The sequence below is a fragment of the Molothrus ater genome, chromosome 1 (genome assembly GCF_012460135.2).
Source record: "Molothrus ater isolate BHLD 08-10-18 breed brown headed cowbird chromosome 1, BPBGC_Mater_1.1, whole genome shotgun sequence".
Lineage (NCBI taxonomy): Eukaryota > Metazoa > Chordata > Aves > Passeriformes > Icteridae > Molothrus > Molothrus ater.
The window spans coordinates 47,887,868-47,913,564 of record NC_050478.2 but is presented as its reverse complement, the minus strand read 5'-3'; the positions used below and the strand labels follow the sequence as shown (position 1 = coordinate 47,913,564).

The following is a 25,697-nucleotide window of genomic DNA, read 5'->3' as shown; positions in this document are numbered from 1 at the left end:
AGTAGAGAATGGGCTTCCTAAGTTTTCAAGAAGGGAAAATTTTTTTTGTTGTCTCTATGGGATACCACAGCTTAGCTTCCTTTTGATGATGATTGCTGGAACATACTGCCAGACAGAATGATTTCTGGTATTACCCAATTTGCACAGCAATGCAAAATTATGGTTCTGACAAACTTCATATTTTATAAATCTTCTACACATTCAGTTATTTCTTTTTAATCTTACTAGGCTTGCTGTCGAGTTGATGTTTAAACCTGTCTTTTATGTATTCTTAATGAATCTAAGTGAGGATATAACTGATGAATTCAGACATCTGTGAATCCATGTGATGGTGTATGAAATTAAACTTTAAATATCATGTGCATATGTTTTCTGCCTAGTTCTTGACATGTTGAACTCTTATCAAAATAAGATGGAGAAAATTGATTTTCTGAAGAATGTATATGATTATTTCTAGATGTATTGTAGGTCTCTGCACTCCTGTGCAAGGATGAAGTTGGTTTCTTGGGTGTTCCCTAGTCATGAATTAGTCCTCCACAAATTCTGATAATAATAAAATAATCAAATTATATGAAATTAAGAACAAGAATATAGTGCTGATCATTATTAGTTTTGCTCATTGGCATTGCTCCCTACTTTTTATTGTTGTTTCAAAGTGTTCTAGCCTTCTTGTGTTGCCCTAAATAATACTGCTAGAGAAGTGTACCAGCATAGGATCATGCAACAGAAGGTGACAGACCCTAAAATAAGCTTCACAGGGCTCCTATGATGAAAGAGCATTATTTGCTGTGGAAAAATCTTGTTGATGCATTATAGCAAGTGTTATTTTTAGAATGAGGAAAGTAATATAAAAACAAGCAACTTGCCTGAGTCATACACTGATGTTGTAACAGGGAGATGTCTACAACAAAGATATCCTGACTCCCATTCTTCGTTAAAAGAAAAAGGGGTTTTTTTCTGAGGCAGACTAGATTCTGACCTGGGCTTGTCTGTGACTGATGTCCTCTTCAAACACCTTGCAGAAACATCTTATGAGACTTTGTTTCAGAGGAAGGAGGATGGTCTTTGATTGAATTTTACAAGTGCCTACTTTCTCTCCCAAGGGAACTAAAGGAGAAGATTCAGCCAGAGATCTTAGAACTGATCAAGCAGCAACGTCTCAATCGGCTTGTGGAGGGCACCTGCTTTAGGAAACTCAACAGTCGGCGTCGGCAAGGTACAGCTCAGACTCCCCAGTCTGGCTTTATATTGTCACTTTGGTCTCTAAGTTGAGCTGAGGAATACTGTTTTCATTGGCAGGATCCTTGGTTGTAGTGCTGTCTTGACTGCTTTTACCAGGAGGCATCTGAAAGCATCTTCAAGTTAAAAATTTTCAGGATTTCCTGTTTCCCTAAAACTGGTTTCAGCCTTATCACACAAATGGTCTGGAACAAGTTCAGCCTTTGACAAAATCTCAAGCAGTGGTCTCACATTCTGAAATTAGTATTTTGATTTCTGCCTGAATGTCCAGACTTCTTGTTCATCTCAAAACAATGTCTTTGCAGGAATAGCACATGAAACTTGAATTTTAATCTCTCAGTCTTTGATCACCTTTATGTATGCAACAAGTTCATTCTGTACCACTTCCTCTAGTACTGCCTGTCCTTTGTTTTAGTCTTACATTGCCATATCATTTTATTATGGTGTTTAAACATGCTTTTTGCAAGCACTTCTATCAGTAATTCGTGTACCTTCTATGAATACTTGATTGATATGAGAAGATTATTTTCCCAATTCTATGAGTCATTGCTCATTCTATGCAGTAAAACTCCCTATGGTTCTTTTCCCTTCAGAGATGCACGTTTCTTTCTCCAGATATTGTAATGGGGACATAGTGTAAATTCAGGAGATTAATTAGAAGTCATATCCAAAATTTCTCTTTAAATCCCTCATTTTGTGAGGATTCAGATTACTGTTTGTTTTCCTCTGTAAATACAGAACAAATTAGAAAGATACAAAAGCTAAGAGTAAGAACTGACAAAGATCAATATTTGAGACCTTCAGATTAATTGGGGAAAAGTGCATTCTTCACAGAGAGAAGTATCCCTGCAATGCCTCCTTCCTTAGAAACAAGGAGGCAATTTTCCTTAATGTAGGTTATTTGTAACCTCTCTGTCAGGCATACAAACACCTCTGAAGCCCACTGCACAGACAAATGGTCAATATTCCACTGTGAGTTTCTGTACAGACTGGATAGAGAGGCATGATACATGATTCTCCTTCACCAATGTACTCATGGAGTGAAAGTAGGTAAAGTAATGTGTAGTTTGTCTGGCTACCAGTAGCGAGGGTTGTCTATTTTGTACCTCTCACAGCCTAATCCAAATTACTTAAATTCAAGGGAAGGAGCAGGATTTGTAGCAAATATTCTTCTTTTGGCTGATCTCCAAGAGGAAGATAGACTGTTTATTTTATCTTAAATTGTTGTTAGTTCATGATTTATAGGATCAAGAGCCTTAGGGACTATAAATTCCTTCAACTTATAAGAGTACAGTTGAAGCTAAAAAATAATTATTTTTTTTTTTAATCAATGTGATCTTCTCATCCTCAGTTGAGAGGGTTGCTTCCTATCGTGCCTTGGAGTGAATTCTATAGGTCATGAGATTAATTGCTTTGATGTCATATTTATACAGGGCCAGAAATAATTCACAATTCTTTGGAAACAAATAAAACACACAACCATGCCTCAAAGAACATTATCTTCACTGAAATAGATTGTTTTTCACAGATGGAAGCCCATTTAGGAGGTCATGTTTTCACATGCCCTTGAGAGTTGTGTATGCTTTATGATAGACTTCCTGTATTCCCTGAAACAGAAGGGTAAAATACCATTTGTGAGGGAGGTAGTAGACACAAAAGCATTTAGAGGATGATGATGTATGGGGCCACCAGGATTAAATTCAGTATGACCAACCCTGTCCTGGGGTGCATCAGGCACAGCATTGGCAGCTGGGCAAGGAGAGGATTGTCCTGCTCTGCTCTGAGCTGGGGCAGCCTCACCTTGAGTCCTGTATTTAGTTTGGGGCACCACAATATAAAAAAAGATATTAAGCTGTTAGAAAGCATCCAAAAGGTGGCAACAAAGATGGTGAAGGGCCTTGAAGTAAAGCCAAGTGGCTGAGGTCATTTGGTCTGTTCAGCCTGGAGGAGACTGAGGGGAGACGTCACTGCAGTCTGCGACTTCCTCAAGAGGATAAGAGGAGTGGCAGGTACTGATCTCTTCTTTATGGTGCCCAGGGACAAGACCTGAGGGAATGGCATGAAGCTGAGTTCAGAGGAGGTTTCAGTTGGATATTAGAAAAAGGTTTTTCACGTGGAGTGTGATCAGGCACTGGAACAGGCTCCCCAGGGAAGTGGTTCAAGAAGCATTTGGGCAGTACTCTCAGGCACATGGTTGGGATATTTGGAGATGGTCCTGTGCGGGACCAGGAGTTGGACTCCATGACCCTTGTGGATATCTTCCAACAACTCATCATACTCTGTGATTCTGTGACCTAACATAGTGTGATTTAATGAAGCATGCTTGGCTCATAAGCCATTCAATCAAGGTCCTTTTTCGGTATGTACAGTGCCTGCCACAGTCCAAATAGCAAATACTGCCAGATCACAGGGAGTGGAAGAAGCTCTTTTGAAAGCAGCATTTATCCTGCAGGGTCTCCTGTTCCCCAGAGCAGCACAAACTGTAAAACCAGGGCTGTTGTGATGTCAAGAATTAGAAGATGAAGTAAAGTGAGTGGAGGATCCAAAGTTTAGCTAGTGATGCTAAATGTTATGACAGTAAATCTTTCAGATGTTATGACAGTAAATCTTTCAGATAATTCCCTTAAATGTCCTGATGAAAACAGTAGAGGTCCCAGATTCTGAGTGTGTCTTCTGTTAGCTTTGTCCCACATGCCCATTTCCTCTCTCTAAACCCACCTCCCTGTACAGGTGCCCGGTGCTACCTCAGGGGATTCAGGAGCCCTTGTCACCTGCCTGGTGCTCCCACTGAATCCACTTATTATGGAGCATTACCAAGGCTCTAAAAGGGCTGTGGTCCATCCAGGTTGACATGGAACTTAGACAAAAGTTAGTACTGCTCTGAGGCATCACGATTTGCCTGTTATGTGGCAATCTACTTGTAAGAGTAGCATGATCAGGCAGGTGTTAATACTAAAGTGTGTATATGGATTTTTTTGCCTTTCCTATGATTATTTTCTTCCCTTTAAGCAATCCTAGAACAAATGTCATGTATCTGAAGATTGTACAAGAGGAACCTGAACGTGCCCTACACAGAAGCTGAAAGCATTAAATTGCCCATTTAAAGATAATTAACCGGCCCTAGCCCATTATAAAGACTCCAGAGCAAACTTCTATTAAGATTGTTGTTTGAACATGTGGTAGGACACGCATGGTTAGTCACAGTAAGTTGAAAAAATTGACTTACAAAAAAATGAGAAGGGAGTTTACAGCCTCTTATGGCCTTTTGAGAAGAGATTAAACACTTTCATATATACTTAGCATTGGAAAGCCTCCAATCCAGCAGGTGATTCACTGGGGGGGTGCTGAAGATTAAGCCATGAGGTATCTATATTCAGATCTCTGCTTTTTGTGTTTCAGCACAGGATTATCATAGCAGGATCTCTCTGTAGCTGAAATTCAGAAATATCATTGTTGTCCCAGCAGGATCCTTAGCACTTCCAAAAAATACATGGCCTTTCCCCTGCAAGGTTTTCATAGGAGAACTGCAGCAGTAACTCCTGGGTTTTTGTTAAGTATCTCAATCATTTGGAAATGAAACAGCAAAATCTAACCTAGCCTTCTGATCGCTGTTCAACAGCAGATCATCCTGCTCTGCAAATCCCCACTTTGTTCCTGGGCCATGAACATCTGCTGAAAGATAGATCTCTTCAGCTTTCTCCTTCCTTAGATAATTCCTAAAAGAAAAGGGAGAAGAGTAAAGCAAAAACCTGCCAAGCACTCTACACCCCCAGTAGTTATTATTTCCAGTAGAGCTAAGTAGCAGATAAAGGCATTTTATTGAGGATAATAGATACTTGTAATGCTGTCATCCAGTACATTTGTAATATATGTTGCTGGGTACACTCTTGAAAATAAATTTCTTTTTTACCTTTATAAAGATTGTGGAGAAATTGCATGTTGTTGAAGTGGTTTTGCAGCCAACATGAGGTTTCTCAAACAGTAATTTTTGGAAGCAAGGGAAACCCTGCTGATACCATTAGATTAAAAACACAAGGTGCCATGGAAGTAACCTGGAAAGAGAAACAAAAAATCGACTGAAGAGAGGTTTTCCATCTCTTGCTAGGATAAGTAACTCACAGTTCTGAACAACACACACTTTGACTTTTTTCTGCCAAGCTCTTTTCTACTGTTACTTCATCCTACTCTCCATGTTCCAACAAAAAACCTAATATTCTGTGGGTACATGACTTGCTGAGAGGAGCCAGTTGACCAAATATGTCTCCAACAATGCCACAGGTCAATTATTTGCCTGTTCTTGGAAAGCTTCCTGGCTTGACCTAGGCAGTTTAGACAAGCTGGAGTGAAAATGTCAATGCAATTTTAATAGAGACAGAAAAATGAAAAATAGAAAATATGCATGCCTACATGAATATATAGATATAAAATCTACACAAATGCATGTTTTCAGAGATCTGTTTAAAAGCAGGTTTCTCTTGCTAAATCTATGAGGATGCTTTTCTTTGAACAAAAAACTAGTAACCTTGAACGTATCTTGGGAAAAAATACATATTCTCAGACTTCTGTTCATGCATATCTGAGCTATTTTCTCCCTAGATTCTAACAATAGAGCACTTCTGTACTAACCACAGCAGTCCTTTACCTGGAATAGTATTGTTAGAGGCATATGAGTCATTGGCCATTAATGCACTTGGAAACACACTGTGTGAATGGCCAGGCACTCTGTAGCCCATCAGCAAAATGTTCTGTGCTCTGCTATTTGTTCACAATTTTGAATATTACTTTTGTAGCCAAATTGTAGGTGATTTTGTTATTTGGGATTTTTTTTTAACCTCATTTATAATCTTCAACAATATGCTGTGACATATTTAAGCCCCTGCCTGCTCTAGCAAATATCTGAAAAATCAGAACAATTTGCTTGGAAACTTTTCAGATTAAAAACCAGAATGAATAATTCTGTTTCCCAAAAAAGAATTTCTAGCACCCTGATGGAATTGCATCAGTGGTCAGTGAGCTGAAAGACATAAGGAGTTGCTGGAAAGTATAAATAATGTAGTGTCTGAAAACTGTGATGAAATACCAAGTCCACATCATCTCTAAAGACTGTGGTTAGTGTCTGCCCTCCCTACAGCTTCTTGCTCTGAGCAGGAGGTAGGTGTAGTAACGCTGGATACAAAACAGGCCACAGAAGGGACCCAGTCTTTGGGGAAAATTCTTAAGCCTGGGCCTAAAACCAAAACAAACCCCATTCCTTCCTGAACTCACAGTTGCCCTGTTCCAGCTGGGCACATGCACATGGATCTGCGAGATGTGGAGTACAGGGACTAATAGGGAAGGTCTGTCCCAACTTTAAACCTTTTGTAACACTTCAGCTCTGCAGAATTTTGTTTAAGAGTTTTGGAGGGTTTGAATAGTAGTTTTTCTTTGTTTTATAAACACCACTTTTGAGTCATAGTAGAAAAGAACTTTTTCTTCTGCTTATTTTTTTATTTATCAATTTTGAGCTCAAAGTAAATACTGGCTACTTCCCATGTGCTGTTCTAAAATTCAGGCTTCTTCACTCTTTTTCTCAGTGGAAGCAATTTCATATAATTTTTGTTTTGACTGCGGGATCATTCTATACCCTACTTTTCCAATGTAGCTGTGTTCAGCACTTGCACTTCAGTAAAATAGCTGCATCCAGTTTCAAACTGTTCCCTTCCAAGGCACTGAAATCTCATGTGAGTGGGATATTTGCTGATACACTGTTTGTAGCATCGTGTACAGCTGAAGTGAAAACCAGGATGGGTAAGGCTGAGGTGGCTGTAGAAACAAGGGTCCCTTCTCCTACCAACATGCTGTCACCCTCCTCAGCCTGGCTGGTGCAGACATTTAGTGGCTGTGGTTGAGGAAGCCTTGTTAGTTCCATTTGTAGCTTTCATTTAAGGGCTTTCCCCTTGACAGCAAGGCTGTGGCAGAGCAGAGTTATTAGTGAGCCCACAGGAGCGTTGTGCTGGACATGCTTCAAGCTATAGTCTATGGCCATTAGTTTTTAATTAACCGTGGGTTATGGGGAATTTCTGAAAGGGCTCCTCAAATATTCAGAGCTTGGGTTTCTTCCCATTAAGTCACCCCTTCCCGAAACAAAATATCTTCATGGAGGGGTGTTCCCCTCTTTTATTATTGAAGCATGGCATTGAAAGAGCCAACATTACCAAAATACTAGCCCTAGGAGGTAGAAGAGCTAAACCCTTGCTAACACCAGCCCCATGTGTGATAAATTGAAAGGAATCCATGGTAATTTGGTATTTTTTTTTTCAGTTATACCATCTTTTTGCCCAGGTCACTGGGAAGAGAATGAAACCATGTCCATTTCTATGAAGAAAAAAATTACTGTTTTAATTTTAGAGTTGGAAAGTTGTATTACTTTGTACAGCCTCATAAGCAATGAGGTTGCAGTTAAAGCTAGGTGTGAAAGCCTCCTGCTGCAGTTACTGGAGAGTTTTCTTTAGGCATTATGGTCACCCATCAGATTCCATGGGGTATATTCTTCAAGCATCAACATCTGGTAGAGTTCCCTGTAAAAGGTATAAATCTTGAAAATGTTCATATACATCCTTCTGAGGTACACAGACTGCTTAATGAGAATCTACTGAATGAGGGCTCCTACTTGCTCTAGTTTCAATTCCCTGCAAAACTTTTGTAAATGGGGTCTTCTTCTCAATCCCATACTGTGCCACACTGTATGTTCTGCTTACAGTCCAGGGATGCTTATATTTCAGCCGCTCTTCTTGTATGCATCACAAGGGCGCAATCTCAGGCTCTCTACCATCAGTCTTACAGTGTTGTGCATGCCTGTGAAGTTGATAGCCAGAATCTCTCCCATGGCCATTTTGAGCCTTTGCCAGAGGTTTGTAGTGTTTTTTGAAACCTTGCTGTTCAAGGGGCTGCACACTCTGAAAGTAGTTTGAAGGGTGTAGGGTTTTTCCCCCAGATCTTTTTATCCACTGGGACAAAGAAATTTAAAAGGGTGCGTGAAAGTCGCTTTTTATCATTCAATTGCCTTTTACTGCATTGCATTTTAAATGACTGGCCTGGAGTGTCCTTCAGGACACAGCTGGGTCCATGAGGCCAGTGTTTTACTCAGAGAGCCAAGAAGCCCTTCCTTTGCTAACACCCCAAATGAGCTCACATATGCTGGTTCCACTGCTCCTCCAATGTTTTATCCAAAAGGAGGCTCCCAGCGACTGCAGCGCCACAGGGCTGTGTCAGTGCTAACGTTTCCCCTAAATTGTCCCTCAGGCTGCTGCTTGGCACAGCATCAGCACTGCCAGTACGAGAGAAGCACAGAGCCAGAGAAGCCCTCTGCACCCCTCCACTGGCATTTTAACATCCAGCCTTGCTCTGAGCTTTTGGAGATTTAGTTTGGATGTAACAAGATTGTATTTTTGACAGCTTAACATTGTGTGATCTACTTATTGAATGGAACATGCTCTGACAAGGAAGGGTAACCTCTTTCTTGCCATTTCAGAAAGGGAATTGGCAAGCACCATCCTTGCAGGCTAGGCACAGTGGTGGCCTGGCTCTGCAAAGGCAATGTCCTTCACAGGAGCAGATTTTAACAAATGTTGGGGGGAATTATGTTCTGCAAAGCAGGGGTTGTCAGGGGATGTAAATGTACATCTCCTAGGAACGACTAAAATGCAAACTGGGGTGTGAACTTGCATGGTCACGCGTATATTTGTGACCATGCAAAGCACTGCAGGACAAGAGACTTAACGTCTGCTTTTTAAGTCCTTGCATGTTTATTAGGTCCAGTCTCTCCATAAATATGGGGGTGTTCTCCTATGTCTATAAAAAAAGATATGAGTCATAATTTTCATAAAGTATGGGATATTTCAAATTTATCAGTTTTTGGGTGTCCCACACAAGACAGCTGGCAGGGCTTGATTTTCACAAAGTGGGTGCTAAAAATGAATCTTTTATGGGTAAATTAAAGTTATCCACTCAAAGTAGTTACTTTGCCAGTCTTCTGGCCATGAGGGTACATAATATCTGGTAAAACTAAGTCAATTTTTTCTCACTAGTAATTTTTTTTTGACCCAGTGACTATGTCAATAACAAAATGCCTGTAGATTAATGTCAGCTTCATTTAATCTGGTAAAATTACTGAGCAAAGCCCCTACCCTTCTTATATATACCCCACACATTTCTTCTTCTGAAAGAAAAGACAGTTTCCCTGTAGCAACTTGTTTGAGAAAGCTTCCTCCTCTGCTGTTGGTAAGGCTGATGAATACATGTCAGTAACCTTAATTAATGTGTTTATTTCAACAGACAAATTTTGGTATTGTCGACTTTCACCTAATCACAAGGTCTTGCACTACGGAGACTTGGAAGAAAGTCCACAGGGAGAAGTCCCTCATGATTCCTTGCAAGATAAATGTAAGTCATACACAAAGATTGTGACACTTCTGCTACTTTTATGCTAGTTCTTCTTTATAACCTGTAGTAGGTTTCTCTTAACATGGGACCTTATGAACAGCTCTCTTTATGAAGATAAAGAGCAGAGCACATTTTCTCCTGCATTCAACCACCACTCTCCTGGGTTTGGCAAGTGTGTGTGGGGACTGCATTAAGCTTTTCAATGAGTTTATAATTTCATTCAGCTTGGAAACATCATGTCTTTCCTAGGAGGAACACAGTTTATTTTCATTGCTCATCTAACTGCAGATGTCAAATAAAAATACTTGGGCATATTCAGAAGCACTGCCTGTACATGGAAACAGGCAGTCTAGTGTCTGGAGGAGGAATAAGTGCAGAGGTCTTTCTAGTTATTGTGAGGAGTGGACTTAAAGGTGACAGGTCACTGTGAAGAGCACTGAGAGGACCTCACTGTTTCTGTGTAGCCAACTGGGAGAGGACACATCTCTGTGGCAGCTCCTACCAGGGGATTTATTGGGATTTTTCTTATGGTTGAAAGTAATTTTGGAGCTCTTCAGAACCATCTAACTGTGGTGATTTCTCCTTTGTTCTTCGACACGAGTTGTAGGGGTTTAACCTGTAATCCAGGAAAGCTTTTTTATGATAGTGGAAATAATGAGTATAGTTCTGTCACTTGAGAGGTGACTGCAAGAAATCCAGCATTGAATAAGGAATAATTTCTTTTTGTTCTTTTTTGAAAATCCTTGGCGTTATCAAATTAGACATGCTTATATAGGTGTTTCAGCTGGTAGTTCCACTTCTTTCATGGAATGGCAGAAGGACTAATTTTTCAGAAGTTTGAAATTTTCCAGCCTGAAAATTGGGGAATGATGTGAAATTTCCTCCCCTAACCTGTCTCCAGGCAGCACCTTTTAAAATGTCCAAGTGCTCCCCGATGCAGTCTGAGAGGGGAAAGAAGAAAAGCCTGTGTGATGCTGGAGCCCTGACAGTTTGCAGTCACATTCTCTTGTTTTCCTTGCCTTACAGATTGCCTCAAGGATGTTCACAGTCTTAGTGCAGTCTTGGCAGAATGTAGGACAGGGCCTCACATTGCTGCATTGGCACAGAAAGAGACTGTTTTTGTGGACAAGGCTTAGAGAAATAGCCACAGAATGTTACAGTAGTGTCAGAGTGACAGAAGAATGAAAGTCACACTTGAACTGCAGGCACAGTTACAAGAGCAGCAGCTCCCAGATTTGTTTGCTTGGAGCACTCTTCCATGCACAAACCCCTGACCCTGACTGTGAGCATCATCTGGCACTTGCATTTTCTGTAGGCTCTTGAACCTACTCAGGAATGTCAGGATCCCACGAAGGCTTCTACTTTAGAAACCATTGTGCCAGACCCACACGGTTGCCTCAGCTTGGCTGCTGGCAGAGTAGATACCAGTGCAGTTTCAGAAAGAGGTGGTTATTTCATCAGTGACTCAGGTTTTCAGGCTATGAATGAGACAAGATTTACCATAGTGCTACCCATGTTAGATGGAGTTTCATTAAACAAAGCTGAGAATATTGCAAGTTACAAGATTATAAAGTGGCACTATTGTTTGAAATGTATCAGGCCAAACTGGCTTGGGCAATTTACAGAATACTTTCATAAATATTCTGGTTTTCTCTAGACAGACTTACTGATTTTTGAATTCTTAAAGTTTGAATATGATGATCAACTTGTCAGCATTTGGAGCCAGGTCCACAGATAAGAGAGGTTAGGTGGGTAAGAAAACAGAATCAAGAGAAGCAGCATCAAGAATTTTGTGTATTCCTTGCCAAGCCTGAATAATTAGTCTCTATCCCCAAAAATAAATGTGTGGGTTTTTAACCTTTCCACTTCTGTGAATGTCACCCCTATCTTCAGGCTGGCAGAGTTAACAAGCAATGCAGACTCCAGCTGGGACAGAAAACAGCTGCCCTCCTTCTCAAGGCTTTATCCATTGTGAGCACATCACATCTGTGCTCACGCCCTCCAGTATCTTGTAGTCAACTTCTGACACCTGAAGTCTTTGATTCTATTTTTCTAAAGTAATGCATAAGCCAAGTTCCAGATAAATAAAGATTAGGATGTCACATCAGTCTGTGATCTCCCATAGTAACTGTATTCCAGACCACACGGATCAAGTGTATGAAACCTGGAGAAAAGCTTTCTTGGCTGAGAGGTCTGACCTCAGAAAACCTTATCTTATGCAAACAGAGAAATTGTTTTTCTGGGCCTCTTCAAAAAGTGGCAGGAACTCTTTTTTCTTAAGAAGACTTTTCTACCTTAGTTGCAGTCAAATACCTCCTTAATTTCCCAGTTTATCCTAGCTCACTCTCTCCTCTCTAAAACCATATCTCTTCTTCTCCATAATGGGACTGTCAGAGGCATAAAAAGTCAGCAGACCCACAGCATAAAATTCTGAGACTAAAGGCAGAAGTTGAGTAGTGAAGAGTCAAATTATTTCCTTTCTTTTCAGTTTTCCATGCAAAGCAAATACTTTAAGAATGTCTTTTACATCCTATGCCATCCATTTGGCATAGTGCTGAGGTAATCTGTCATGAAATATATGGTGCTGCTGGGCCCAGTAGAAGAGTAAATGCATTTCTCCTCTTCACTATTTCCATTAGAGTTTCTAAAGAACTGGGCAGTAACAGGTTTTCATATTACTATCCTGTTCTATATATAAGATACTTTTCTGTAGCCCCAAGGATAATGGATTATTTATAGATCGTAGAAACTGTCACTCAGGGACCATATTGTATTGTAGAGCATATAGATTCTCCATAATGTAATTACCTTTGGAAAATGGACTTCCGCTTGAAACTCACAGAAATTTATCTTTCTGCTTTAGTGACCTCACTCTGTGACTCTGAGTGGCAGCAGATTCCAATATTTTTTCTTACCTTTCTTTTCCCCCAAGTCATTTCTGATCACATTTTAAAGCAATTGGAATGGCTCATTATAAGCCTTAGTATTCCTTATTCCTGCTAGTACCAGAAAGCAACTAAACTGCTGATGGGAGTAAATTAGGAAACTATTTTAAAAAATTCCTACAGGCTTTTAAAAGAAGGAAAACAGCACTGAGTGAAGGGTCCAACTTGCCCGGCATCCTCTCTCCAGCAGAGACTTTACCTGGATGCCTAGGAAAGAGTAACAACAGAGCAGGCACATTATATTAACAAAGAAGAAAATTATATGGTTTTGAGATTCATGAGTACACATAGTGTGCAGGCACAGGTATGCCTTTATATGAAACAGTCTTACCCAAGGTAGTCTAAATAGGCAAGAAAAAGCATTTTCAGACTTTTATCCAGATGCCTGAAATTTTGGCAAGACTCACTAGTTCCTGTGTTGGTTGTTTTCTTCCAGTTTTCTTTCTTACAAAAGGCTGGAAATGGCAAAGGACATGGCAATTTTAACACATTAGCCTTGCTTCTTTTTAGACTCTGTAGCTTTTACATACCTTGCTTCTAACTAATTTTCTGAGGTTTGATTTTCTTTCTTTTTAATGCAGTGCCAGTGGCAGATATAAAAGCTGTTGTGACTGGGAAAGACTGCCCACATATGAAGGAGAAAGGAGCTCTTAAACAAAACAAGGTATGGTTCTCAAATTCTTATGAACACATACTGTGCAGAATGCAAAGCTTGTCAACTTGACCTTCCCTGAAGTAACACAGGTATTTTTCTTTCCAGCCTGCAACATTTCCATGTATGTATACCCTTTGTTTCCACCTCAGACCATTTGAGTTAAGTTATTGGGACAGCTTAGCCTTCTGTACTCATATTTCATGGTAGATGTGCATTGAGATACGCCCAGGGCACAACGGGAATTGTCTTTAGTAGTGATGTTCTCTGTCTCTAAAGCAAAGCAGCAATGGCTGTGGGTGCCTACTCCTATATTGTGTCTGATAAATAACTAGTTTGCTCCAGCTGTGTTCTCTGATGAAGCCACATTCAGTGAACACATGCCAAAATTGCAATTAATGTCCAGCTGATGATACCTGCAGGTCCAATCAGGTAGAAAAACGACTGCCAACAAACGGCTGTAAGGTAAATCCTGGGCAATTAAGGAGGCATATAAGGATGTGCTTAGCAGTTCATTTGGGAAAAAATGTGTAGGAGACAATATTCAGCTTAAATTAGATTTATACTACCTTTCAGTTTCAAAGCAAGAACTGTAAGCTGACAGTAGTACTAAAACTGTACAGTGCCAGAATCTTGCAGAGTTTTTGCTAGTAAGAATTGTCACCACATCAAGAAGAAATGGAGTTACTAGCAATGTCTGGCATTGTTAGTGCTGAATACCATATTCTATGAGGTATGTTCATAAATTTTCTATCAGGTTGTCTCTCTCACTTTACAAGAAGCAATGAGATTCTAATGGTGCTTAGTCTGACCTAGAACAGCACCCTGAGAGATCTGGGAGCCAGATCACAGGTTTTGAATCAGAATTTCTAATTACCTGATACTGAGAAATTTTTGAGTCAGACCAGGAGATTTTGATGGACAAAATAGTGAAGTTAAGAGTTCCTGCTTCAAGGAGATAAAAATGAAAAAGCAGTTCTGATGGGAGCCATAAAAATTGAGAAGGCCCTGTCAAAGCTACATCACACAACTAGTTGCACCTTCACAGCTGCAACTCCTCTTTCCTTAACTGTGCACAGGTGGGCAAAGCATCCTGAGTATTTCTTGTATTTGTTTTCTTACAGAGAAGTTGCTCTCCTTTCAACATTGGCTTTACATGATAGGAAAGGAAAAAGTCAAGTGAGGAAAAAAAATCCCAGGAGTATTTTTCCTTGTTGATTTTCTGAATCAGGGCACAAACACACACACATGAGTACAATAGATTACGTATAACTCCTACCTCATGTTACAGCTGAACCATCAACACATTTGGCTGGAACATTTATATGATGCATATAAAATATTTTTAGCTCTTCCTTGCCTTAGCACTCATATGTCCACACAAAAGGGAAAGATGGAAAGCAGTGGGTGGCAGTGATGGAAATGTGTCATCGTTATGGCGCAGTAATGTCTAGATAGTATTTAATGCTAAATAGGAATGCTGCAGATCAGTTTGTCCTCAGCTCTCAGCATTGCCCCATTTCCTTAGGTAAAATTGCTTTGGACTGGTATGAAATTTCTGGCTGAGAATGTGAAGATCTGGAATTCATAGGCGGCATGGCTGCATCCGTGGCTGGAGGCATTCTATTTGTGACCCAGACAATGGCAATTTTGATGGTTTTACTGTTTCTGATGTGGTGCAGAGGTTTGGTTTGGTGGGTTTGGTTTTTTTTTTATTTCCTCAATTCCTTGTTTCTTCCCCTGAGACACACAGAATTTTGTAATTAATCTGTCGTCCCGATCAAACTGTCAGGCACAATATTGCAACTATTTAACTGACATAGGAATAACATGTTGTTTGCAGCATATCAGGTTATATATGGGTTAGGCAATTAAAATTTATAAAAAGGCAGACACAGAATGCAATTCAGCTGAATTTGGTGTATGAAACCTTTCACTTTCTGAATTTCACAATCAGTGATATATTTTTAAGAGGCCTTTTCATTCTGAGCTTTCTTTGTACATATATAACGTCCACCTCAATTTTATTCATTGGCAGAAAAGAAAATTGAATGGCAGAATGCCATGCTATGAGCATAGCTGGAATTGGCAACATGTCCATAACAAAGGCTTCCGCATCCTTTCATTTGCCAGCACATGGCCATTGTTCTCTCAGCAGGATAATTTAGAAAGAAATAAGAGTTAAACTGAATTGGAATTTGCATGCATATGAAGCCGGAAAGATGTGACGGGACCAGATCTGAATCCATTGTGTTTTGTCTTGCTTGTGTTTTTAAATTATGTTTAATTTTTAAATCCTAATTTCTGACTCCCAAGCAGTACCAATTATTTTCAAGGAAATGAAATACATCAGATTTTGCAGCCTTCAAAATAAAGCATGACAGAAGATTTAGAAAAAAAAAACACGGCCAGATATTTTGAAGTGTTCTCCTATTACCCTTTATCTGCTGATGTGGCAGGTGTCAGGCTTTGTGCCTTTTTAGTCAGCTAAAATGGTTCATCTCTGATAAATGAAGCTTCTCCTCTTCTCTTCTCTTCTCTTCTCTTCTCTTCTCTTCTCTTCTCTTCTCTTCTCTTCTCTTCTCTTCTCTTCTCTTCTCTTCTCTTCTCTTCTCTTCTCTTCTCTTCTCTTCTCTTTTTTTCTCCTTTGGTTGAACAAGTTCCCCACTGCTGCCTGTCTAGAGAGTTCTTTGAGGCAGATCTTCTGACCCTGGCAAGCAAACTCAACATGGCCAGGCCTCAGCCTTCAGTAAAGACATGGGTGTTTTGAGCATGTTGAAGACAGAGAAGGCAGAAAGTAGTGAGGCCATTCTAGCTGCATGGGATCACTTCACCCTAGGCACCCAAAGTGCCTGTTCATGAAAAATAGCTTGCTTCTGGCCTGTGTTGGGGACCACTGGAGACTGGGGGAGAAGGAACCTCTGGGCATGGAAGAGCAACCTTCCCTTCATACCACCTATGACAGCTTCCCCCACAGAGCTGAATCCAAGGAGTGGGAAGCATTGGCCTGCTGTTGCAGTCTCTTGTTCTGTTTTCAGCTCAGCTCAGAAGAGAGGCACACTGTGGGTCCCAGTGCTGCTACCTTTGAGAAGCATCTGGGGAAGAGCAGAGGTCTGACATGTGGAAGGAGCTAGGAGTACCAAGGGAGTGAGTTCAGCAACTTGAGGTGCAGGAGGAGGAAAGCAAAACAAAGAAGGAAGGAACAGGTTGGAGGGAATGTGAAATAAACAGGACCAGAGGGATAGAGAAACAAGTGGAAAAAGCTTGAGTGAAAAATTACAGTGAGAAAGGTTAAGTAGGACAGAGAGAAGAAGAGAAAACTACAGATGGATGATAAAGACTGACCAGTTCTCATTTAAGAATTGCCAGCTCCTCCTTGTCATTGATGGGACTGTAACAAAGCCAGGTGGGGGTCCCTGACAAGTCAGCCAGCTCAACCACTGAGACCACTGTCAGTGGAGGGCCAGCTGGCAGCTCCAGCTCCTTTGGCTTCCATTTTCCTTGACAGTTTGCTGTGCATAATGCAACAGAGATGCTGGCACCTGGAAGTTGTAATTCCAAGCCTTTAGAGTCCAGGGCAGCCAGCAAAGAAGCTGACCTGCAGCCAGGGCTGCCAAAACAACACTTTTCCACAGAAAGAGAAGCTTGGTGACCTTAATGTAGTCCCTTCTCATTCTCTGCCTGACTGGAAATGACTAAACCCTTGACATCCTGACACATTCTTCTTCCAAGCAGAAATTTTTTTCCTCTTTTTTCTCTCTTTGAGGTGAAGAAGAAAGTGTATTCATTGGGAGTTTCCCAAAGGAAAAAATTACAGAGGTCAGGCCTGTGGGATTGTTGACCTTCATGAAATTCAGGAACATCACAGTATAACAGTACAAGCCCTTTTTTCAGAGCTACAACCTCAGGGGCATTACTTGGCGTATTCTGTCAGTAATTTAGAACACCGTGGGAGAAGATAATGCCAGGTTCATGTGGGCAGAGGTAGATTTTTTTCTCTAATGAGGGACATCACTCTTAATAAGGTGTGGCTGAGAGACATGCCTACAAAACAAAAGGGCCATGTGAGCCTGAGCCATTGGTTTGCTGAGTGCACCAGCACTGTTTGCACTTGCAGCCTCCATGGAGATTCAACACAATGAGGATTTAACATAGCTTTGTCTCCTGTAGCCTTGGCAATACATCAAGTCAAACCTAGTAACTAAACTTAAGGAAAACAGGAACATTTCCCATGAGAAGCCTGATCTCTTATTATCCAAGATTATCCGTAAGGCTTGCAAGTTTTATGGTTCAGACTCTGCTCTTAATCATACAACGTCAAAACCAAAAAAGCCCTTACAGAAATCCAAATATACTATGTCTGTCTCAGACCAGGAGCTCAGGCGTAACAATCTAGAACAATGTTTATGCTGCAGCCCCCAGAGTCAATTCTTCCATTTTAAAACTTAGTGTTGCGAATTTAGGAAGTCGTTCTCCTTTCACCGCTGGCTGTGCAGGGACTGCTGTCAGCTGAGAGTCAGCAAAAGGCATCAGTGTGACAGGGCTGAGGAAGCCAAGAAGCTAAAAGAACAGGACATGTGATTCAGATCATAGTTACAAGTCAGCACTCTGCTGCGTAGCTGGGTCTCTTTTCCACAGTTAATATATCCATACAGCCAGGCTTGCAGACTGTGAGATCCTTGTTCTGGCACTTGGAGTGATGCAGGCAGAAACCATACTATGGCGACATTTAGGACAATATTGCATGCTCACTGCTGGCCACTGAAAGAGCAGTGTTTATTCAGATTGCCTGGGTTTCCCCATTGGAATTTAACTCCAGGTGACTTTTAGGAAAGGTCAGCACTTTATGAATTCTCCTTGGTATCTTTTACAATTCCAGCTTCAGTGCTTAGGGGACAAGAAGATGATTGCTTTTTCCTTTCCTGAAATTCCTTTGGGTCTTTAGGTAACTGGCATCGTTTGGCTTGACTGAGGCTGGCGATTCTGGTTCAGATGGAAACAAAATTACAGAAATCTCCTGAGAGTGAATAATTTAATATATTTCCAGCAGTGAAAAGAACATAAGTATATACCAGGATATTCATTGTCCTGACAAGATTTTTAACACAAGGAGTCAAACCTTGCAGAACTTTGTGAGTTTAATCTATACAAAGTGAAAAAAACTGTGAGCCTTCATGAAGAGTTTCTTGCAAGTGTACAATTATTCATTATATTGATTTTAGTCCTCACCATTGCCTAGCTCAAATTTAAGCTGAAATGCTAAAAGAATTCACGACCCAGTGGGCCACAGTAAGCTCTGAGGTGAGTGAGTTTGTTTTGACTGAAGCAACCATGGTGGTTTTCTTGCTGTGCCTGTCTCTTGCAGTGGTCTGGTACTGCTGCAGTTTTGGCCAGACAGGAGACTACCATAAACTTATTTTTCAACTTATTTTGGGTAATAATGGATAGGAAAGAAAGACAGACCTGAATGTACAGATGCCTCTCTCATGCAGCATTAATATGTGTTTCTTTGTGTTGTTCCAGGAGGTGCTAGAGCTTGCTTTCTCTATATTGTATGACTCAAGTGGCCAGTTGAATTTCATTGCTCCAGACAAGCATGAGGTAAGTCATATTCAGAGTACAGAAATTTATTTGAAGTTATCTTGGCTGCTTTAAGGCACCAGATGTCTTTATAAGAACATAAGAATGGTCATCTTGGCCCAGGGTATAGGTCCATCTAAATCAGTGTGTCACATCTCAGAACAAACTGACAAATTCAAGGGATTAGTACAGGAATGAGACCTTCTGCAATTTTCTTGCATATCTGAGGCACAGAAGAAACATGTTTTGTATTCCTACATTACAGAGCTCATGAAGCTCCAAATTACAGACCAGTATTTCTAAGTCCTCCCGAAATACGAGCAGTAAGAAAGAGAAATAAGAGAGCTTGGGCAGAAGTTCTACAGACCTCGCTCACCATTTCTTGATTTCTTGTGGTCTACTGTACTTCAGACACTAGAGAATTTTGCTGAAAGTGTGAACTTTGTTGAAGTGTGAACTTTCAACACTGAGAATTTGTACAGCCAAGTTTTCAAAGAATCACTGCCAGCCGCAGTTCATTTTGACTATGCTAGGAGCATAGGTCAGGGGTGGTTATACCATAACTGGGTCTCAATTTCAGCCACAGACTTGTGCTGTCCAGAATGGCATATCCCCTTTTCCTTATTTTCACATTTCTTAAGACCATTCATGACAGGTGATCATAGAAGGCTCCCTGTATTCATTCCATCTCCACAGGAGAGTGTTTTGCAACAGCTTTCACTTGTATAAAGACAATGTAAATACCAATAGCAAGGATAGCCCCTTCCCTGCTCCCTTCTCTTAGTAAAAGCCACAAGGAAATAGAAGACATCATCACCTTCTGGAATGTGATGGGATTAATTTACCTTAATTGTGTTGAATCATTGGATGTGTTTCTCTCAAAGAAATTTCAAGTAAAGGCTTAGCAGAATGCACTACATTTTTTAAAAAATCCTTCTTGTTTCTAAAGCAAAAGAGTTATGTTTCATTTGCACACTTATTTTTAGATATTACATTTGGTCTCAGTTCAGGATCCTGTTCTAAGACGATGAAGAAGATCGCTTTAAATTGAATTATACTGTAGTGTTAAAGTGTGTGAAATTGCTTTACAAGTGAAGTGTATTAGCTATGCCACTTCAACATTTGTTGTTCTGGACTAAAACCTTCAACTAAATGTTAATTTTAGGAGAGGAGATACAGTTATGCCCATTTGGGTCTCCTGTGGATTAACATCTGAGTGTCATTTTCAAGAATGTTCATTCCAGAGAAGTATTTGCTGATCAGTTTTCATGTAAGAGAAAAGACCAGTAGTATCCCAGGCACACTGTGCCACTAGAGCTGTAGTTCTAAGCAACACATGGTTGTTGTCATCCTCTGAACTGAACGTGTTTGAGGATTTCTGATATAACTTCTCCAGAAACTGAATTCTAGACTGTTTCAGCTTAGAAGTGCAAATGGTCATGAAAACCAACAATTTTTTCAGCCACTGTATCTCAAATACAGCCTATAGCTAAAAGTGGATTTTAATGGTCCAAATGTTCAAAAGCTGCTGTTGCATCCCACTGACAGGCAGTAGCAGTGAGATGCACTAACCCAATTGCTCATGATTGCGTTAACACACCTTTTATCTTCACATCTCTTTTTGGTATTGTGCAGCTTCTTTGAAACAAAATTAATATGATCAAAAAAATGGCCAGAGGCAACAGTCTCTGCTGCCACTTGACAGTTCCCAAATGAAAGTTTTTAAAAGGACATCTCATATCCTCTGTATTTTTCCATGGCCTGCAGAAGAGTGAGTTGTGATTAAAGTGAAAAGTACAAGTGTTCAGAGGAAGCACCCACAAGGAAAGGGAAGTAGCATGTTGTGAAGCCTGTGACTCTTCATCAAAGTAGTTGGGGTGCCTGTTGATAGAAGTGCTAGTTTAGCAGCATTGTCAGTTTGTGGTGACATCTCAAGATTCTGAAAGCTTTGTGCGAAGCAGCAGGAATGATGTTGGTACATGACAATTTCAGGTCAGACTTGCAGGGCTTTTTTTAAATACTTGTGCAGCCCTCGTGATTGTAGAGTGAGGCTGAAATGTGGGAGTTGAACGTGTCCTAAAAAGAAACATTGAACGAGGCTCTTAGGATAATTTTGGCTGCAAGGAACCCTGAAGGTGTCCTGAGTCCAACCTCCTGCTCAAAGCAGGTCAGCAATGAGCTCAGACCAGGTTGCTCAGGGCTGCATCCAGATGGATGAAGCCTGTGCAACCTTTCTAGTTCTTGTCTCCCAAAGTAATTCTTTGATAAAATCTCATTACTGAACCAGTATCATTGAGATTTGGACCTCATTCTAGGACACTTAAGTTTGTGAATTCCCTTAGCCATCTGTTGGAGCTTACTGCTAGCCAGAGGATTCAGTACTATGAGATCACTCCATTGTATTTGTTTTTCATTTAAATACTAATAACTGGTTTCAACTACACAGCAAAAAAAAGGTGGATTAATCTTATCCATGATTTTTGACAGAGAAACTGATGAGGGAGGCCATAATTAGGTTTCATTGGAGTTTTATGAAAATGAATCTCGTAAATTAATTTTTCAGTGATTCTTATTCTCTTTTGCATATTAAAAAGAAAAAAGCTTCTGAATGAATGCCTCTGTTTTTCCACCATCTCATTAGGATGTCTCTCTCCTCAACATGTGCAGGAGTTTAATTAGGTGCATTTGCCAATATGGAGATTAGAGAGGAAGCCCCTTTTCCAGGCCATTGCACTCATCAGAATTGTGGCCAGAATTTGGTTTCTGTGGGCCCTGAATGAGTTATATCTGGAAGAGGAGAGAACTGCAGTTCTGCTTTCTGGCTCTCTGGGACTCCTCCCCAGAGAAAGAGCTGGCCGCACTCACTGCGCAGGTGATGGACTATTTACGTCAGGGGCTGCATCTGTTGAGAAGTTTCTCTGCTCCCCTGTAACCTGAGCAGAGCCTTTTGCTTTTCTGTTCCTTTCTTCATAATGAATTCAGGGAAAACTCTCCTAGAGAAAGATTTCAAGTAAATCACAGAAGATTTTATAGTCTGTTCAAATAGAATTATTTTTCTAGAATAGCTTCTTTCTTTTCCTGATATTCTGCATTCACTCCAAAAAAATTGCATGCTTTAAAAGTCTTCAGTGGCACACTTTGACAGCCTAGAATAGGCAGGCTAAGTTGTTTATTTAGTACTTGTCAACAGGACAACCTGAACTCTAAAGTCTCTTCTATATAGCTGATCTCATATTAAAGCTGGGGCTTGGCTTGCCCACACCCTGGGTGAAAAAGCTCCCTCTGCTACTGTTTTGTTTCTGATTTAAGTGGGTTGGATTTCACTTTGGATGCTGAAGTGTGCTAACCCATCCTATTTTTGAAAGATGCCCTTTTTCTGCATGAAGAGGGGGGCTTCTCTCTCTTCCTTAAAAATAATCCTCATTTCTGCTGTGGGATGAAGTCAGCCATGGCTATCTTTAAACTCGGCGGCATCATGTAGCAAATGGTCAGCTAAATTTAAAACCCTTTTTTTGGCATGAAATCCAGCAGAAGTATTTGTAACATAAAAATGCAGTTACAGTTAATTTAATTTTTCTCCTGCAAACTAGGACACAAGTTCATGATTGAAATCTTTATTTTTAGATGACAGCATTTGAGTACTTTTGTTCATAGTTGAATAAATGGCTTGTAGTAATAAATGAAAGTGACTTATTCAATAGAAGTTGACTCTAGATCACCAATCTCCCTTGAATTTGTTGCTGATTTTAAATGGTTATTCAGCCCACGTTTATCACAAGCTGTCAGCTGTTGGGAAAGATGGCATCTCCTGTTAGGAAAAAGCTAACAGTAAGGAAAAGGTTTTAGAGGCCAGTTCAGCATTTGAAGGATTTAGTATTATACCCAAGCAGCTTGGCATTTAATTTTCATGAAGGACATAGCATTAACTGACTGTAGTTTTCACAATGTGTTATTTTATGTAAAATAGTGGTAAAGTAGGCATAGTTATATGAGACTATCAATTCTAACAGCTTCATGTATAGAAAAGCAAACAATGATAAAAGCAGATAGTACAGAATTTTTACACTAAGAGTCAAGAAGGATTTGGGGGTGGGATTTAGTTCACCTAACTTAACTGTCTTAGAATTAAAAGTTTAGTTAGTGTAAGATAATCAAACTTTTTTAATAGGTACTGGGGGGAGGAGAATGAGACAAGTGAAGGAGATTTCTCCAGAGGTTGATTGTCCTAAGTTATTGTTTCATTCTCCAATAATTGCAGAAGAACATTCACCAAGAAGTTTGTAGGAGATGCCAAATTGTCAAACAACTATACACTGTCATTTTGTCCCATTTATTGGAATGTTTTTCCATTTTCTGAGCAGCCCAGTGAAAGCCTTCCTCAAGATCTGAGCTGATAAAATGCATCAGCCTAATGTTAGGTCTCTTTGTAAGTCCCCATGGGAGCAGTAACTGTAGAGGACCAGACCAGACAAGGAGTTTGTGCATGAAAAGTCTATTAATGAGAGTTTTTATCCTTTTCCTGTGCAGTATTGTGTATGGACCGATGGTTTGAACGCCCTCCTTGGGAAGGATATGTTGAGTGACCTAACACGGAATGACCTGGACACGCTGCTCAGCATGGAGATAAAGCTACGCCTCCTTGACTTGGAAAATATACAAATCCCAGATGCTCCCCCACCTATCCCAAAGGAGCCCAGCAACTACGACTTTGTTTATGACTGTAACTGAGGCAGTCACTGAAACTTGCTCTGAAACTGGAAATACATTATAACTGGAGAGATATTAAAAAAAAAAAAAAAAAAAGAAGAGTGTGAGGAAAAAAAGAAACCCACTTTTGCACCTTGTATTTTGGCTTTGGGGAGGGATGTAGAAACACTTGCATTCCTCCCTGTTCCCTGCATCCCTTCCTTCCCCATTCCCATCTTCCCCATTGCTCATCCAAATCCACATTGCTTTAATTAACTTGTAATTGCAGGCCATTGGCCTTGCTTAAGGCAAAGACTGCCACTAAGAAGCAACCCTCCTGAGGACTTTTTTTACATTTTTAATACTGGAATAGACATTCTTAACTAAAGGACGTTGTTATCAAACTGCATGCCTGTGAAACCCACTTGGCAGGGCAGAGGCTTTAACTGGAAGGAGGAGGGAGGTAGGGAGCAAAAGCAGCTACTGTAAGCAGAAGATTTCCCCAGACACTCACAAGAGTCTGCTCACCACTGAATCCAATGTGATGATGAAATTGGTTAACTGCTTCCCAGTGCTTGCACCATCTGTCACTGTCATCATTCTCTCCACCGTCATCTCAGCTCTTGCCTCCAGCCTTCACCCAACTGATCGGCTCGCAGGATGGAAAGTCTGCAGGTTTTTGCTGTACCATACGCTGCAATGCTGCAACAGCTTTTAACTTCTTTTCCTCCCAGCTCTTACAATAGCCCCACACTAGCAGATCACTCGCACAAACCGTGTATGAAGCCACTAGTGTGTCCCATTCCTGTAGCGTTCCCTAAGCCTCAGTTGCCTCCGAAATTGGCTTGTTGCTATTTGAAGTGATTTTTATTTCCTTGGTCCAAAGTTCAACAGTAAGTTTCACAAATTAATTACAACTGCCAAACATCCAGGTTTACATCGTTGTCATTGCTACAGTGTTAGAAATTTGCAAGGGATTTTTTTTGTACGGGTTCTAATTTTTTATTTTATTTTGCCAAACAAATATATTTAATGAAAACTAATTTCATTGTGAGTACTTTTGGGGAACAATATTTTTACTTAATTTCCATTTGGAACATTTGCCCTGGAGGGAAAAAAACACCATTCCCTTCAACTTCACTGTTGAATAAAAATCTGAGTTGTGATGATTCCTGGGACTTTGTTTTTCTTCTGAAGTTGTCTTTTATTCCTTATGGTTCCTAGGAATTCTGAACTGTTTAGTAAAAAGAGGAGTGGGAAGATTTTTTTTATCTGCATCTGATTTAACTTACTTGTTTGTTAGTGGTGACAAGGATGAAATGCATCCAGAGATCTCCATTGCCATGGTTACATGAGCCTTCCTGTGAGAAGGGCCCTTGTGAAATCCAAAATCCAAGCATACTGATGTGCTCATGGTCAGTTCAAGGCTGCTGCCTTTCCTGTGTTTTGCTGGGGCAGCTTTTTTTTTTGCTGTATTTCCATTTTCTCCATTGAGAGTGTTTATGGCTGCAGCAAATTGGTATTAGGAAGGTTTGAGCTTTGCAGGATGGATTCCCTCTATCCTCATGTTTTTTCTAGGTATTTCACTAAGTTCAATTGCAAAAATCTGAGTCTAGAGGAACCTGCCAGCTCTTTTCCTCCCACTGCACATGCTGAAGACAGATGTTTATCAGTGTAAGTTTCTTTCCTGCTCAGACCCAGCTGAAAAAGACGGTAAAGGGGTTTTATCAGAACTTGGGCTAGTGAGAAACCCAGAAGCTGGTTCCAATTCTGACAGTCATAGAAGTTCTCAACTGAGGTGGCCTTTGCTCCATCCAGATGGCTCTGGGAAAAACATCCTGACTGGCCTCACACCAGTAGAGGAGAGAATTTATGTCCTGCAGGTGCAACAAAAAGGAACATAATGAGAACATTGTATGAATGCAAGCATCAAAGTCTCAAGGAAGGTGCCTTCCTGAAGCTGTGCAATATTTTATGAATGCCCTAATGTGACAGAAGCTATAAGTTGGTTTTGGTGTTAATGGATGATAAAGTAAATTAATAAGAGAGACTGAGTTAAACTCTGGAGGGAGAAGTTATGGTGAAGTGGGGCCTCAGAAGAAGTTTTGTCTTAATGAGAACAGAGGTGTCCAACATGACTTGTGGGAGTTTGAGACGGTTTATTCTCCAGAGCT

General features: G+C 40.4%; 1 protein-coding gene across 4 annotated transcripts in view; it reads left to right on the top strand.

Annotated features, from left to right (window-relative positions):
- ELMO1 (engulfment and cell motility 1) overlaps nucleotides 1-24,692 on the top strand; it is a 303,484-nt gene extending 278,792 nt beyond the window's left edge. For all 4 annotated transcript variants that reach the window (XM_036403051.2, XM_036403059.2, XM_036403067.2 and 1 more), the window contains 5 exons: nucleotides 1,104-1,216; nucleotides 9,553-9,660; nucleotides 13,187-13,269; nucleotides 18,781-18,858; nucleotides 23,365-24,692. In XM_036403051.2, coding sequence (XP_036258944.1) covers nucleotides 1,104-1,216; nucleotides 9,553-9,660; nucleotides 13,187-13,269; nucleotides 18,781-18,858; nucleotides 23,365-23,565 — 583 coding nt within the window. In that variant the 3' untranslated portion in view covers nucleotides 23,566-24,692. The remainder of the gene's footprint in view (nucleotides 1-1,103; nucleotides 1,217-9,552; nucleotides 9,661-13,186; nucleotides 13,270-18,780; nucleotides 18,859-23,364) is intronic.
- Nucleotides 24,693-25,697: the final 1,005 nt, after the last annotated feature.